The 17364-nt window shown below is 51.5% G+C and overlaps 1 protein-coding gene across 3 annotated transcripts in view; it reads left to right on the plus strand.

Moving 5' to 3' along the window:
• Nucleotides 1-17364, plus strand: part of DCHS1 (dachsous cadherin-related 1) — a 153246-nt gene that overhangs the window by 104583 nt on the left and 31299 nt on the right. For all 3 annotated transcript variants that reach the window (XM_039497313.1, XM_039497304.1, XM_039497321.1), the window contains exons 12-15: nt 2212-2337; nt 2730-2939; nt 3725-4588; nt 11041-11154. In XM_039497313.1, coding sequence (XP_039353247.1) covers nt 2212-2337; nt 2730-2939; nt 3725-4588; nt 11041-11154 — 1314 coding nt within the window. The remainder of the gene's footprint in view (nt 1-2211; nt 2338-2729; nt 2940-3724; nt 4589-11040; nt 11155-17364) is intronic.

Raw genomic sequence — 17364 nt, forward strand, 5'->3', positions numbered from 1 at the left:
TGATTTTTCCAGGGACTGAGGTGAGACTGACTGACCTGTAGTTCCCTGGATCTTCCTTCTTCCCTTTTCTAAAGATGGGCACTACATTAGCTTTTTTCCAGTCGTCCGGGACCTCCCCCGATTGCCATGATTTTTCAAAGATAATGGCCAATGGCTCTGCAATCTCATTGGCCAACTTCTTTAGCACCCTCGGATGCAGCGCATCCGGCCCCATGGACTTGTGCTCGGCCAGCTTTCCTAAATAGTCCCGAACTACTTCTTTCTCCACAGAGAGCTGGTGACCTCCTCCCCATACCGTGCTGCAGAGTGCAGCTGTCTGGGAGCTGACCTTGTCTGTGAAGACAGAGGCAAAAAAAGCATTGAGTACACTAGCTTTCTCCACATCCTCTGTCACTAGGTTCCCTCCCTTATTCAGCAAGGGGCCCACACTTTCCTTGACTTTCTTCCTGTTGCTAACATACCTAAAGAAACCCTTCTTGTTACTCCTAACATCTCCGGCTAGCTGCAACTCCAAGTGTGATTTGGCCTTCCTAATTTCACTCCTGCCTGCCTGAGCAATACTTTTATACTCCTCCCTGGTTATTTGTCCAATCTTCCACTTCTTGTAGGCTGTTTTTTTGTGTTTAAGACGAGCAAGGATTTCACTGTTAAGCCAAGCTGGTCGCCTGCCATATTTACTTTTCTTCCTACACATTGGGATGGTTTGTTCCTGCAACCTCAATAAGGTTTCTTTAAAATACAGCCAGCTCTCCTGGACTCCTTTCCCCGTCATGTTATTCTCCCAGGGGACCTTGCCCATCAGTTCCCTGAGGGAGTCAAAGACTGCTTTTCTGAAGTCCAGGGTCTCTGTTCTACTGCTCTCCTTTCTTCCTTGTGTCAGGATCCTGAACTCGACCATCTCATGGTCACTGCCTCCCAGGTTCCCATCCACTATTGCTTCCTCTACTATTTCTTCCCTGTTTGTGAGCAGCAGGTCAAGAAGAGCTTTTCCCCTAGTTGGTTCCTCCAGCACTTGCACCAGGAAATTGTCCCCTACACTTTCCAGAAACTTCCTGGATTGTCTGTGCACTGCTGTATTGCTCTCCCAGCAGATATCGGGGTGATTAAAGTCACCCATGAGAACCAGGGCCTGTGATCTAGCAACTTCTGTTAGTTGCTGGAAGAAAGCCTCGTCCACCTCATCCCCCTGGTCTGGTGGTCTGTAGCAGACTCCCACCACGACATTACCCTTGTTGTTCATACTTCTAAATTTAATCCAGAGACACTCAGGTTTTTCTGCAGTTTCATACTGGAGCTCTGAGCAGTCATACTGCTCTCTTACATACAACGCAACTCCCCCACCTTTTCCGCCCTGCCTGTCCTTCCTGAACAGTTTATATCCATCCATGACAGTACTCCAGTCATGTGAGTTATCCCACCAAGTCTCTGTTATTCCAATTACATCATAATTCCTTGACTGTGCCAGGACTTGTAGTTCTCCCTGCTTGTTCCCCAGGCTTCTTGCATTTGTGTATAGGCACTTAAGATAACTCGCTGATTGTCCCGCTTTCTTGGTCTGAGACAGGAGTCCTCCCCTCTTGCAGTCTCCTGCTTGTGCTTTCTCCCGGTATCCCACTTCCCCACTTACCTCGGGGCTTTGGTCTCCTTCCCCTGGTGAACCTAGTTTAAAGCCCTCCTCACTAGGTTAGCCAGCCTGCTTGCAAAGATGCTCTTCCCTCTCTTCATGAGGTGAAGCCCGTCTCTACCAAGCAATCCTTCTTCTTGGAAGACCATCCCATTGTCAAAGAATCCAAACCCTTCCCTCCGACACCATCTGCGTAGCCATTCGTTGATTTCCACGATTCGACGGTCTCTACCCTGGCCTTTTCCTGCCACAGGGAAGATAGACGAGAACACCACTTGCGCCTCAAACTCCTTTATCCTTCTTCCCAGAGCCACGTAGGATTTCACTGTTAAGCCAAGCTGTTCGCCTGCGATATTTTCATCTCCACTTCTGCCTCTTCCCTCGTGCCTTTAGGGGTCTTTCCCCACCCAACCCCCACACTGTTTCTTTGTGAGGAAAGGGAAGGGAGCATGGCCTGGGGCGGGTGGGAGGAGGTGCAGTGGGTGCAGAGGCCTGGGGTGGGGGGGAGTGGAAAGAGGGCCTGATCCTGGGACCATTGCAGGAGCTGTCTGCACCTACCCCTTCAGACCAGAGGTTTCTCCTTGCAGGGGCCAATGGGCATGTATCATATGGGGGCCTCTCTGGGGGTCCCTTCTCCATCCACCCACAGACTGGGCTTGTCACCACCATGCACTCCCTGGACCGGGAGAGGCGGGAGCAGCACGTGCTAACAGGTATGGCCAGACCTGGGGGTTGGGCACGGGGGGGGAAGGTGCTCTATGGGAAGCAGAGAGTGGCAGTAAGGGAAACAGGGACTAAGGGGTGGAGGTGGGAGGGGGCCCAGCTGGGCTCCCAGCTGGCATGGAAATCAGTATGTTTGCTGGAGAAAGGAGGCGTATTGTGTGGGGCAGAGAAAGGGAGTGAGGAATGTTCAGGTTTTGGTGTTAGAGTGTTGGGTGGGTGTGGCAGGAAGGGAGAGGGACAGGAGAGTGGAGGGCACCCAGATTGGGCACAGGGTGCGGGCTGGGGGAGACAGGGCATGGTGGAGCTGCTACTTGCAGGCGTTGGTTGTGGTCCCCCTGGGTGGCACCTAGGGTCTCCAGGACCCCCCTCTCTCTTCCCACAGTCTATGCCCGGGATGGTGGCCTGCCCTCCAACCTGGCCAAAGTGACAGTGCGGATCTTAGTGGGAGATGAAAATGACCATGCTCCACGCTTCGAGAGCAAGTCCTGCTCCTTGGAGGTGCCCGAGAACCAGAGCCGCGTGGCGCTCTACACCCTGCGGGCCACAGACTTGGATGCGGGCGAGAACGGGCGCCTGGAGTACCATGTTATGGGTGAGGGCCATGGGGCACATGGCTCACGCTGTGCTGGTGCTCCCCCTTCCGACCCCAGCAGGGGTCCTTCTCTGAGATCATTGGCATGAGCATTAATGCCCCGTCTGCCATGTATGCTGCAGCCCCTGGGGCACAGGGTACAATCCACACCAGGCTTTTGACTGCTGCCCCTCCAAGGGTGCCTCCAGGGTAGAGTGTGCCTCCAGGGCTGTGAACATTGGTTGCAGTTGCTCCTCCTGGAGTCTCCCCAGTCCCCTCCTATCTGTGCCTGCTGAGTCTGTATCAGGGGGTCGGGCTGAGGTTTGCACACAGCTCTGTGGTGAGGTGTCTGCAGCACCAGCCATCTGGTCCAGGTCAGAGCCCTGCAGCTGGTTCCGGTGCCTCGTTCTTGGGGCTCCTGGGGGCCAGCTGAGAAGAGTGGTCATGGGGTGTGCTGGGATGGGGCTAGACTGTGCACCCTGTTGGGGTTTGCCACTTCTGCTCTGCACTGGGGGAGTGTTTGCCACTGAGGTGGTGCCAGTTGTGGGCCATTTGCTGTGTAATTCAGAGGGGAGAGACCCCGTCCCTGTTTGCCCCATGGGTCCTTGCCTACAGGGGTCTGTCTGCAGAGCTACAGGGCACCATATCAGGGAAGGTCCATCATTCCCATCCCCCTCCCATTGGGCAGTATCAGGAAGTGTCCCTTGCTTCCACACCCCCTCTGAGCCATATCGGGAGGGTCCCTTGCTCCCCCACCCCCAGCCCATATCAGGGAGGTTCTCTCATTCCAATCTCTTCTCTCCCAGATGGAGACCCTGCCCAGGATTTCATCCTGGACCCTGCTTCTGGTGTGTTCTCCACGTCGCGCAGCCTGGACCGAGAGCTGGTGGCCTCTTACCGGCTGACTGTGGTGGCACGAGACCACGGCACACCCCAGCGCAGTGCCACCATGTCTCTGAGTGTGCGGGTGCTGGACCTCAATGACAATGCACCACGCTTTGCACAGGCAGCCTACACTGTGGAGGTGCCTGAGGACCTGCCCGTTGGGGCACTGGTCCTGCAGCTGGTGGCACTGGACCCAGATGAGGGCACCAACGGGCAGGTCTCCTACTACCTGGGCAATGAGTCGCTGGGCATGTTCCAGGTGGAACCGCAGAGCGGGCGCATCACCAGTGCCCAGGCCCTGGACCGTGAGCGCCGCCCCACTTACAGCTTCCTGGCCAAAGCCGTGGACTCGGCACCCTGGGAGCCCAAGAGTGCAGCCGTGCGTGTCACGGTCACCGTGCGAGACGTCAACGACCATGCGCCTGCCTTCCTGCACAGCCCACTCTCCGTCAATCTCTCCCGCCACACGCCACCTAAGCAGGTGGTGGCCACTATGCGGGCTGAGGACAAAGATGCAGGTGCCAACGCCTCCATCCTGTACCGGTTTGCCACACCCAATCCCAGCTTCGCCATCAATTCCTACACTGGCGCCATCCAGTTGCTGCAGCCCCTAGGCTCTCTCAGCCAGCGCCAGCGCACCCTCTTCATCCTGGCCACTGACTTGGGCCAACCAGCCCTCTCCTCCACTGGTGTGGTGGTGATCTACCTGCAGGAAGAGAGCTACCGGGGCGTGCGCTTCCCCCGCAGCACCAGAGACGTGGCCATACCTGAGAATGCCGTCACAGGTACTGCCACCAGCCAGACAGGGCACAGGGTGAACAGTGTGGGGCTGGGCAGGGAATGGCCAGAATCAAGGGTTAGGAACTGGGTGCTAGGGATAATAGGAAACGGCCGGGTGCTGGGGATAGGAACTGGGTACCCAGGGGTAACAGGGACTGGCCAGGCATTGGACATTGGAGCTGGGTGCCTGGGGAGCTGTTTGGCGGCATGCTGAGATGGAGGGGGAGAAGCGGGAACATGGCGCGCTCAGGGAGGAGGTGGGGCTGGGGCGGGGATTTGGGGAAGGAATTGGAATAGGGGCAGGGAGGGGGCGAAGTTATGACAGGGACTTTGGGGAAGGGGTTGGAATGAGGGCAGGGCAGGGGTGGAGTCGGGGCGGGGCCAGGGGCAGAGGAGGGGTCAAGCACCCACCAATGGGAGCAGAAGTCAGCACCTATGGTCAAGGCCCAGACTGGCAGGTGACGCCCACACCTACGTCTCTTAGCCTGCCCTGGAAGCAAACAGTCCATTTCCACCCCACTGGGTAACAATGCAGCATATAGAAGAAACTGAGGCACACATAGAATTCATAAAAATATTACCAAAAATTGCCACTGTCACATCCCTTCTCCATTTGAGCCTGCACTGAGCAGAGTCATTTTAACAAGTGACCTAGGGAAGTTCAGGTACCCTGCTTTGTGACAAGATTTCAGCTATACCATTTTCACTCCTATTAACATGAATCACTTCCATGTCATAATCTTGGAGGGTCAAACTCCAGCTTAGAAATTTGGCATTAAACTCATTTCATGCAGCCACTTCAGAGAGGAGTGGTCAGTATACACAGTAAAGCACCACCTGAAAAGGTGGCTTCTTAAGAGCCTACACAATGGCCAGGCCTTCTTTCTCTATTGTAGCATAGTTCTTCAAGATGTGTTGCTCATATCCATTCCAGTTAGGTGTGCGCGCGTCGCGTGCACGTTCGTCGGAAGACTTTTACCCTAGCAACACTCGGTGGGTCAGCTGGGCACCCCCTGGAGTGGCACCACTATGGCACCGGATATATACCCCAGCCGACCCATCCACCCGTGTCGGTCGTTGGAACAGTGGAGCGCGGCTTAGCTGACCTCCACTTCCCTAGCTTACTCGTAGTTTCTCGTTCGTTATTGTGTACATAGTTGTAATTCTTTAGATATAGGTATAGATATAGATAGATAGATAGATAGATAGTCATATTTACTCGTTTAATAGTATTGTTAGTGTAGTAATAGTTAGAGGGGTTCGAGGATTAGCCCCTTCCCCACAACTTTAAAAGGCCCATACCAGGCAGCTTAGAGTTTATTCTTCTGCATTAGGATGAGAACCATCAACTTGTCTCCTGTGCTCTACAAGTGGGCATGTGCTAACTGGTCATACCAGACTTTCTGTTTTCCTTGGGCCTGGCTAGGTTCTCTGTGGCAAAACCCATAAGATCAGTGAGCCTTTCTCAAAAGGACAGCACATAGTCCACCACCGGTTCCCCTTTGAGGGAGGCCTTCCCCTCCCACTCGTCCCTCATCATGTCCAGTGGTCCCCTCACTCTCCGCCCACACAGCAATTCAAAAAGGGAGACCCCTGTAGATTTGTGGGGCGCTTCCCTATAAGCAAACAGCAAGCACTTATCCCAGTCCTGCAGATGCTGGTCCATAAAAGTCCTCAGCACTATCTTCAGGATCCTATTAAACATCGCCACCAGCCTGTTGGACTGAGGGTGATGTGCAGAGGCCCAGGTGTGCTGGACCCCCAGTTTCTCCCACAAGCACTGGAGCCTAGCTGACATGAAATTGGACCCCTGGTCTGTAATGACCTCCCAGGTGAACCCCACTCTGCTAAAGATGGTCAGCAGCACGTCTGCCTCAATGGAGGACGGAGCCACCGCCTCTGGGTAGCAGGTAGCACAATCTACCACCATCAGAATGTATTTCTTCCCTGCCCAGGTTGCCTTGCTGAGGGGCCCTACTGTGTCCATGGCCACCTTCTGAAAAGGTTCCCTTATGATGGGCAATGGTCTCAGCACTGTTGATGCTTAGCCCCATCCTCTGGCAGGGGTCGCAGGACCTGCAGTACTATTTGACTGTGTCAAAGACTCCGGGCCAGTAAAAGTTCTGCAGTAGCCTTTGCCAGGTGTGCTGTGTCCCCTGATGTCCTGAGAAGATATCGTGGGCCAGGTACGATAGTTTGCAGTGGTACCTCTGGGGAATCACCAACTGCCTCCTGATCACCCCCAAGGTTCAATTTTCCCAGTGGGAACTGATTCCTGGCACAGGAATCCTTTCTCCCACAGGAATCTGTCCCTGCCATTCTCCTTAAGAGGTTTTACACTGCTGTGGTCAGCCGTGGCCCTCAGCTTCTCCAAGGAGGGATCCTTCTGCAGTTCAGTCTGAAATTCAGCTCCTGGGGTAGTGAGTGTGACCTGTCCCTCTTTGCTGGTAGGGGCTGGAGTCGCAGCAACCTTTGGCTGTGCCTCGGTTTCTAGTCTAACCTCCTTAATAGTGATGACCCTAGATGACCCTTGTGGTCCCTTCTAATCCCATGGTTCTATGTTCCTCACTTCAGGACAAAGTCTCGGGCTCAGCCCCATCCCAGGGATCGTATTTCCCCCAAGGTGGAGGCTCATTAGCCACATGCTTGGTAGTCCAGGACCCTGGGTCGGGGTGGTGCGCTCTGGCTCTAGAAAGAACCAGGGAGCAATCTGCATCATCCGACCAATCATCCAAATCATTTCCCATCAGCACCTCCACTGGTAGATGATCCTGGGCCCCAGCCTCTTTGTGCTAGCACCCCCATTTCAGGGATATCTTTATTACAGCACCTCACTGTGTCTGAACACCCCTCCTCATCACCAGCTATTCATTGAGCACAAACTGATCCAGGACCACCACATTGGGCTATGCCAGAGTCACCTCAGCACCTGTGTCCTGGTAGCCCTGGGCCCTCCTCCCATCCACCTCTCTAGGGATGATATGGTGATGGCTGCCTGCCCTGTGAGTTAGATACACTAGGACGTGTGTGTTGACAGCAGAGGCCGGAACATCGCACTCCGTAGATGGGCTGACCTGGAGACCTCCTCCCCCTGGGCTACAAGTACACTGTCAGCCCCACCAGTCTGAGTATCTGGCTTTCCTTCCAGCTGGGCTTGCCCCAGGTTAGCACTTCGAAGGCTCCGTTGGGCTACTATTTCATTAACCCTTGGCAGTTTTGCCCACGTATGCTCTGTTTTCCAACAAACATTACATTTCAGGGCCTGAGCTCACATGGAGAGGACTACCACATCAGCCATCACCACACTTTAGATTTACTCATGTCCCACTTCTGGAGCACCCCTGTGTGACCCCCTCTTTGAGTCCCAGACCTGGGCCAATCCCTTTGGGTCTCTTTTCATACCCAGGCCTTCTGTCAACAAATTCATCTGCCAACCAGCCTGCCCTGCACAGATCCTTAGGCTTCCTGTCCACTACCCATATTTTCAGCTCGTGGGTACAGATCTCTCAGAGTTGTTCCACCCCAACAAGTTTGTACAAATCATCCAGTATAGCAACACCTGCACCTTATCCCATTACTGGAGAGATTCTCCCAGCAGGGTGGTGGCAACCATATATGTCACACCCTGAGTCTTTTACACCCAAAACCTTTTCCTGTGAGCCTCAGGTGTCAATTGAACTTAAGCGTCTCTCACCTGGAGTCTGACGAAGGAGGTCAGATGGAGAGACACACAGCTTGAACAAATATCAGAGGGGTAGCTGTGTTAGTCTGGATCTGTAAAAAGCGACAAAGAATCCTGTGGTACCTTGTAGACTAACAGAAGTATTGGAGCCTAAGCTTTGTGGGTGAATACGTGAATACGCATGCATCTGACGAAGTGGGTATTCACCCACGAAAGCTTATGCTCTAATACTTCTGTTAGTCTATAAGGTGCCACGGGACTCTTTGTAGCTTGAACAAAGGGATTCACTACAGCTTGGCTGGGTGCTGGGCTGACCAGGATGGTCTGTGCTTTAATCTTCATTTCTCTGGATTTAGAAGGGCTTCCTGTGCTGTGTGACACTGACTAATAAATCCAACTGCTGTGACAACGCTGTCTGAGTGTCCATGCGAGTGCTTGGTGGGGTGCATTAATCCCTGCAGAGTGGACAAGTCTCTAGCAGGAGTCTGTCTCAGTGAGACGTGCTGAACAGAGCTCATGCTGTGAAACAGGAGCGCTGCAGCCCCAGAAGGCCAGTCTAAGGAGGTAGTGAGGCTGCATGGCTAACCCTGGAGGAAGAGTGAGACTCCTGAGGAGAGGGGTCTGGCACACTAAAGGGCATCAGTATTGAGGAACTGTGGGATGCTAGGGGCACATGGGGCAACCAAGAACAGCAGGGTTCTAGAAGTGGGGCACAGGGTCCTTCTGGGGATGGGAACATGGGGCACTGGGGTAACTAGGAACAAGGGGGGCTGGGTACAGGGTCACAGGGTACTGGGGTAGCAGGAAACAATGAGATGCTGGAGACAGGGACGGGGCACTGGGGTAGTTGGGGAGGGGACACAGGACACCAGAGTAACTGGGAAAAGTGGGGGGCTAGGGCAGGGACACAGGTTATCACACTAGCCCTGGACTTGGGAGACCTGGTTTCAGTTCCTTGCCCAAGATCACATGGGAATCCTATGATCAAGCAAGTCCCATGAACCAGGCCAGGCCTCCATTCCTATCTGTGCAGGGATGCTAGGGGCAGATTTGGATTGTTGGAGCACAAATGTCCCAGGCAGCTCAGTGGAGCTCTAGGGACATAACTGGGGCAACAGTAGGGTCAGAGGGGATTTGTGATGGGTTACCCCCACACACACTCCGGGATGCCACCTGATGTACTGGGGTCCCACTGAGCCCACCCGTACCACCAGCCTGGGCTCCCTCACCCTGTCCTGCAGTGCCAGGCCCTCAAGCCTTCTCCAGCACACACACTGGTAGGGACACCCCCAACTGCAGAGAGACACAGACACTGAGATTAGCTCTGCGTGGGAAAACTCAGCTCAGGGATTGCTCAGCACTCAAGTGCACACCCCCTCTGGAGTGTAAACCCAAAGTTGTATTGTCTTGTGCCGCACAGAGAATTGTACAGTGCAAGCTCATGAAATCCGCCCCCTCCCTCAATGTGGAGGAAGATGTGCACAGCTTCCCCCAAAGTTATGAATCTCACAAACTGGGTTTTAGAAAACAAAACAAGTTTATTAACTAGAAAGGATAGATTTTAAGTGATTATAAGAGATAGCAAACAGATCAAAATAGATTACGGAGCAAATAAAGCAAACACACAAACTAAGCTCAACATGCTAAAGAAACTGGCTACAAGTAGTAATTTCTCACCCTAAATGTTGTTTTAAGCAGGTTGCAGAGGTTCTTGAAGATAAAATTCTTTTGCTTGCAGCTTAGAATTCCAGATATTCCTTTTACAGGCCAAACACCTTCTAGCCCAGGTGCAATTCTTCCCCAGTTCAGTCTTAGGTGTTTTAGCAGGGATTCAGTGAAGAACCGACTCCTGATTAACTCACTCCCCAGCATTAAATAGGATTTATATATAGTGGGAATCCTTTGTTTCCCAGTTTGATCCCCACCCCCTAGTAATGGAAAAATACCAGCAGTCCAAGATGGTGTCAAGTACCAGGTGACATGATCACATGATCCTGCAGTGTCAAAGCAGTATCCCAACAGCTTCTCAGGAAGGTGGGAGATTAGCATCTTCAAAGACCTATTGCTCTCCCTAATGGTTTATTGACTAACCAGTGAGACTGATTGCATTTGTCTGGTGGGTGTTCCCCAGGTGCAAACACTTTTGATACATAGTCAATATTCCTAACTTCAGATACAGACATGATACAGGCATACAAATAGGATAATCACATTCAGTAAATCATAACGTTTCCAATGATATCTCACATGACCAATCTTGCATGAAACACATCTTAGTTATGCCATATTCATATCATAACAATATCTCTATGAAGACTATGGGATGTAGTGTCACAGGGTTAGTGGGGTTAAAGTAGGTTCCAAGGAGGCAGTGTCGAGGGCATCAGTTGGAAGCAAAGTTGGGGGTCATTGGGGCTCCAGGAGAGAGACAGACATATGGACTTATCACAGTGAGCCAAGGATGTAACCCAGGCTTCCAGCCCCTCACCCCCCCCCCCCGCCTTACCCACTATCCTCTGCTCCCCTGCCACCAGAGGCAGAGATAGAACCTAGGTGTCCTGGCTCCCCCACACATACACTCTAACCCACTCGATCTCTCTCCAAATGACAGTGGCAGTCCCTAGGGTTGTCTCGAGGATTTGCCAGTGTCCCCCAGGAGCTGTGCAGTTTCATTCATGTGCACACACACCCATGTTCTCTCCCGACCCTCTTCATCCCTTCCCTTCTTTCTGGGGTGTCACTGCAACACTCATGCTGTCTTCACTCTCCTCCAAGGCACCACGGTGGTGAGCATCCAGGCCACGCACGCAGGGGGCTCCTCGGGGCGCATCACCTACAGCATCGTGAGTGGCAATGAGAAGAATGCTTTCCTCATCCAGCCCAGCTCAGGTACGTGGAGCAGGAGGGAACACAGGCGTGATACTACAGCCTTACGGGAAAGCATAAATGAAGTGATCTGCAGGGCTCCCCAATGCCCTGTCTTTGTGTAGGCCTGCCTGCTTGCCTGGTCATCTGCCTGGCTCACTCCAGCTGGAAACCCCCAGGCCAGGAGATGAGGCCTTCTCTACAGCAGCTCACTTCATCCCACACAGCATTAGTGCTAATGATTTATCAGATACAATCCCAACCTAGCTCATATGAAATAGATTCAAATGGGCTAATGGAGAGATCTTAAAAGTACCGTATTTTCCGCACTATAAGGCGCACCTAAGAGCCTTAAATTTTCTCAAAAATTGGCCGTGCGTCTTATAATCCGGTGCGCCTTATGTGTGCACTGAGTTCCAAAATCTGTAAAAAAGTTGTTGTGCGACTTTGGTAAGCGCTTTGCTTGATTGACTGTCGGACCATTTTTCGCTGACACAGGGGCGTGTCGTAAACTACGTACGCTGGCAGCGATAAACCAATCAGAGAACATTACGTAATACGTACAGTACGTACGTTTACCTTCTCCACTCCTCCGGTAGGTATACTACCGGTATGCTGCAAAACAACATTTGTTTGTCTAAGGACCCCCGAAAATGGCACCAGTGAAGAGACATGCTTACGAGGCACAATTCAAACTACAGGCTATCAGTTACGCGGTTGTAAATGGGAATAGAGCAGCTGCGAAAGAATTCAACATCAATGAATCTATGGTTCGGAAGTGGACTGTATGTTTTAGCATGCGCCTTATAATACGGTGCGCCTTATGTATGGGTTAAGTACAGAAATAGATCCCGTAATTGAGACTGCGCCTTATAATCCGGTGCGCCTTATAGTGCGGAAAATATGGTAATTGTAAACAGGGACATCTCATCCAGAGGTGTTTCTAGTGGGGTTCTGCAGGTATCTGTTCTCAGCCCAGTACTATTCAATATCTTCATCATTCTTCCAATACAAAGTAACTGCTGAGAGAATAGGCAGGCGACACAGAAATTGGTGGAGTGGTAAATAATGGTGGGGACAGGTCAATGCTTCAGAGCGACCTGGATCACTAGTAAGGTGAGCTCATTTGCACAACATGTTATTTAAAGCAGCCAATACCCGGTCATCCTTCTAGGCATAAAGGATGCAAAGCAGTGATGGTGAGCATATCTATGTGAATCGTGGCAAGCTGGGGTGTACACCTATCCTGCACTAGCCTGCTGCGCACTAAGTGTCCATGTGGACTCTGCTGCTGCACACTAAACGTTCCCTTGTGCCCTTTGATTTATCCTGCTGTGAAATGGGAGTAGAGCAAAGTGCACTAAGGAACAGGTAGTGTGGAGCAAGCTAGTGCGGGGTAGATTTAGTGTTAGTTTAGACAAGCCCACTGAAAAGGACTTGGAGTCCTGGTGGAATCCAGCCAAACATGAGCTCCCAGAGTGATGCTCTAGCTGAGAGGGCAAGCACAACCCTGGGGGTCTGGATATGCAGGATAGTATCCAGTAGGAGTAAGGAGGTGATATTACCCCTATACAGGATCAGTGAGACCATCACTGGACACTTAAGGACCGCACTACCTCCAGGACTGCGATAGTACCATTGGTCCAGACAGCAGGAACCCCACAGACACTGGGACACACTGAGACCTACACAACACCTTCCTCACTCGCAGTCTCCCCTCCTCTCCAGCCCAGCCCTCCTGAGGGACTTTACTAGAGTGCAGGAGGATACTACTTCAGTGCCCCAGGAGTCGTGTCCTCTCCAACCATCAGGCAGGAGTGCTCCTGTACCAATGGCCTCGCCGTTACCAGAGGAGCAGATTTTGGACTTGGATGAGTCAGATGTGCTGGCTGCTCTGGTATTTTCATGGAGAGATGCTCGCTATCCCTCCAGATACGACTTCTCTAGGCACTGCTAGCACCTGATCTCATGGAGTCCTCTACAAATGACTGACCCCTCTTTCTGGCCTTACTGGGGACCATGGGATTCTAAGGCAGATGCCCAGGTCCTCTTCTCTCCTTTTTGCCACCAACCAGATATGTCAGTGTCTGAAGAGGAAAATACTCACCTGACTCCACAGGTATGGACAGTTCCAATTGAAGTCTCATCCTCATCCACAGACAAAGGGCCACTCCTTCCTCTCCATTTCCACTGGACGACCATCGGCCCTACTAGGAGTTACTGCAAAGAGTTGCCAATGACTCCAGATACCACTGGAGGAAGCCCAGGACCCACAACATTGGTTCCTAGATATCTTGCAACTTCAAGAACCAAATACAGTGGCCCTTCCAGTTAATGAGGCCACTGGAACTGGCTAATTGGGCTGGCACACACCAGCATCCTACGCCCCACACCTAAGACAGCCAGGAGGTGCCATTTTGTCCCCACCAAGGGAGACAAATGTTTGTTCTCCAATCCCATCCCCAACTCGCTGGTGGTACAGGCAGCTACAGAAAGGGCTAGGTCGCAATATCTAAGGACAACCCCAACAGACAAGGGCTCAAAGAGGTTGGGACTCTTGAGGAGGAAGGTCTCCTGCTCCGTGAGACTACAATTTTGCATTGCTAACTGTTAGGGAAATATGACTTTAACAACTATTCCAGGCTAGTGAACTTTAAGGACTAATTTCCCCTAAGGATGGAACGCAATTTCAGTCCTTCATAGAGGAGGGCAAGTGCGTGGTGAAAACAGTCCTTCAGGGTGCATTGGATGCAGCAAATACAGCCTTCAGAAATCTGGTCACTGGTATAGTCTTGAGAAGGGATTCTTGGTTACAATTGTCAGGATTTCCCAGGGAGATCCAGAGCGCCATTCAGGAAGTTCCCTCTGATGAGTAAAATCTCTTTAATGAGAAGTCAGATGAGTCCCTACGCTCATTAAAGGACTTGAAATCGACTCTGTGTGCCCTGGGGATCTACACACCAGTCCCCAGAAGGAAACACCAGAGACAAACCTATAAATCAAGGCAATCCCCTCCTCATGTGTTCTACTACCAGTGTCCAGCCAAGCCTCCATGGAAATGCCAGAGGGTTCAGAGGCCTCACTCCTCAGCCCCTCCACCAACACACCCTCTACACATTCCCAGCCACCTGCTACTGGCCATTGGTCGAGACTCACCTACCACCCCTGATGGCATGACCTCTTCCCCCATTATTTTGGTGGCCTTCTCATGCTCTTCATCCACAACTGGCAGCTGATCACCACAGACAGTTGAGTCTTGAAGATTATCCAACAGGAATAATCCATAGAGTTCCTCTCCTTCTCCCTCACAAACCCTTTCCTAGTTATCCTCCTTCAAGGACCGCTCTCACAGGGTGCTTCTTCAACAGGATGTGAAATGCCTCCTACACTGAGGGCCAATAGCAGGTGCCCCACCTCAGCATCAAGGGGAAGGGTTCTACTCTCCATATTTCTTAGTCCCCAAAAAAGAAGGAGGGTGGATACCTGTTCTGGACCTTCGGCAACTCGTCATCTTTGAAATTTGAAATTCAGGAGATTTATATTGGCATCAATAATCCCCTCACCTTTGGAAGGAGATGTGGTGCATGGCTCTTGAATTCCTTATAGACATTCACCCATCCCACAGGAGGTTCCTTCAGTTTATGGTGGGCCAGGAACATTTCCAGTTCTGAGTCTTTCCCTTTGAGCTAGTGACAGTGTTCACAGACGTTTTTGCTGGGGTGGCAGCCCAGATGAGACATCAGGGCTACACAGTTTTCCCATACATGAACTACTGGCTCCTGGTAGGCTCCTCCTGCCAGGAGATCAGGTCAGCGACAGAGTTTTTCTAGAGTTCACCAAACTCCTGACAATGTCAGCCCCCCCCCCATTCAAGATCCCCCCTTCTCTGACCCCCTAACTCAGGAGGGAGGCAGAATCAGACACCCCAATCCAGGCTCACTCCACCTCACAGACAGGTGTTTGGATGGGATTGGAAATAGAAAATTCCTGCTTGGCTCCCGGCCAAGCTATCCTTAGCCAAAGTAGGAAAGATTCGACTAGGACCTGCTACCTGGCCAGATGGAAGTGCTTCTGTGCCCGGAGCACAAACAATCAACATTCTCCAGTCACTGCAAGTATTCTGATCATCTTTAATTATCTCCTGTCCCTAAGGCTCTCAGTTCTCTTAGTTCATTGTGCATCCATCTCACAGTGATTAGTGCCTCCCTCCCTCCGGCAGATGGGCACCCACCCAGTTACAATTCGGTTTATGAAGGGCCTGATCAGGATCTTCCACCAGCCTACACCTCAAAGGGACCTTAATCTCGTCCTGTCGACATTCACTAAACCCCCAACGAATCCTTGGTCTGCATGGGCCCAACCTGTTGATAAAAATTGTATTTTTGTGGCTATCACTTCAGCCAGGAGCGGCAGCAAGCTAGAAGCCATCATGGCAGACCCACTGTATACAGTTTTTCACAAAGAGAAGGTTTCCCTTCACCTGCATCCTAAATTTCTCTCCATAGTTGTTTCTGAATTCCACATCAACCAGAGTATCCACTTACCCGTCCTTTTTCTGAAACCCCATGCTCCTACTGAAGAGAAGAGACTCCATTTCCTCAATGTCCAGCATGCCCTGGCATTCTACCTGCAAAGAACCAAACCCATCAGAAAGTCATCAGGAGTTTTTATCGCCATAGCAGAAAGATCGTGTGGTCATGCTATATCCTTTCGAAGGATTTCTAAGTGGATTTTGGATGCCTCCTAGGGTGCTACAGGTTAGCACACATTCTTCCTCTAGAGATGTCACAGCTCACTCCATGAAAGCACAGGCCACTTCTATGGCACCTCTGAAGGAGGTCCCAATGCAAGATATTTGCATGGAGGCCACCTGAAGCTCCATCCACTTATTTGCTACACTACGCGTTAGTTCACAGCTCTGCAGAGGATACAGCAGTGGCATCTGCAGTACTCCAAGCATCTTTGTCGCTGGCTTCCTCACACCCACCTCCAGTCTGAGTACTGCTTGTCAATCACCCACATGTGGAATACACGTAGGGACCAGCCCTCGAAGAAGTGGAGGTTACTTACTGTAACTGGCATCTCTTTGAGATATGTGGCCCCTATCTGTATTCCACTGCCCACCCTCTATTCCCTCTGCTTTGGACCCTGTTGAATTCAAAGAAGAGGAACTGGAGAGGCATCGGCCTGCACTGTCTCTTATACCCTCAGTCGAGAGCGTGAGGAGACCTACTGCAGACGTGTAAGTCAAGGGACACTGCTTGTAAGAATTTCCAGACTCGGGCACATGGCGCGCATACATACCGACATGTGGAACACGGAGAGGGACTGTACATCTCAAGAACTTCCAGTGAGAGTAAAGAACTTCCATGTCTTATATGGTGAAGGACAGGCAAAGCTGTGTGTCTCTGCATATTGCTGACCCTTGAGTCCACGTCGTCTGACTAGTTCACCTAGTGGCTGCATGTAGATGTTGAAAAGGACCGGAGAGAGAACTGATCCTTGTGGGACTCCACAGGTGAGGGGTCTGGTGGTGGAGGTGCAGTTTCCCATCCATACTCATTGGGTGCATCCTTCCAGGGAGGATTCAAACCATTTTATTGCATTCCTCTGGACTCCTGCCACCTCTCAGGTGAAACAGCAGTATCTCATGGTTGACAGTGTCAAATGTTGCCGAGATTCCCAAGAGGATGAGAGTGCATGTGTGGCCTCTAACCATTGACAGCAGGAGATCATCCATCAGTGCCACTAGAGCATTCTTCAGTTCCATATGCCTGACTCCAGATTGTGCTGGATCTAATACATCAGCTTCAATTAGATGAGCTTCTAGTTGTCCTTTGGCTAACTTCTCTCTATGGGTTTGCTAAGGAATAGTGATAGTTGGTTATAACTGACATATCCAGGTTATGTCAGTGTTGGTCACGCTGTTGCATGTTCAATGGAGGAAGGAAAAGTCCTCTGAATGAGTCATTGGCCATTACAGTCATGAGTGGCATCAGTTGTTCGTTACTGTCTTTCACCAGCCACAAAGGGCAGGGGTCTGGTGCACAAGTCCTGAGTCAAGACTCCTTTGGAGTGTCCAGAACTTCTTGAGGAGTAAATATACTGGACTCCAGGATTTCAGGTGGGCTGTTGGATGGTGAGTGCAGGCAGGGTGGATCCAGGCAGTCTGAGAAGTCTTCTTGACTATGCATGATCTTTCAGTGCAGTAGAATATAGTCCTTTGCAGCACTT

This window comes from Mauremys reevesii, linkage group 1, assembly GCF_016161935.1.
Source record: "Mauremys reevesii isolate NIE-2019 linkage group 1, ASM1616193v1, whole genome shotgun sequence".
Lineage (NCBI taxonomy): Eukaryota > Metazoa > Chordata > Testudines > Geoemydidae > Mauremys > Mauremys reevesii.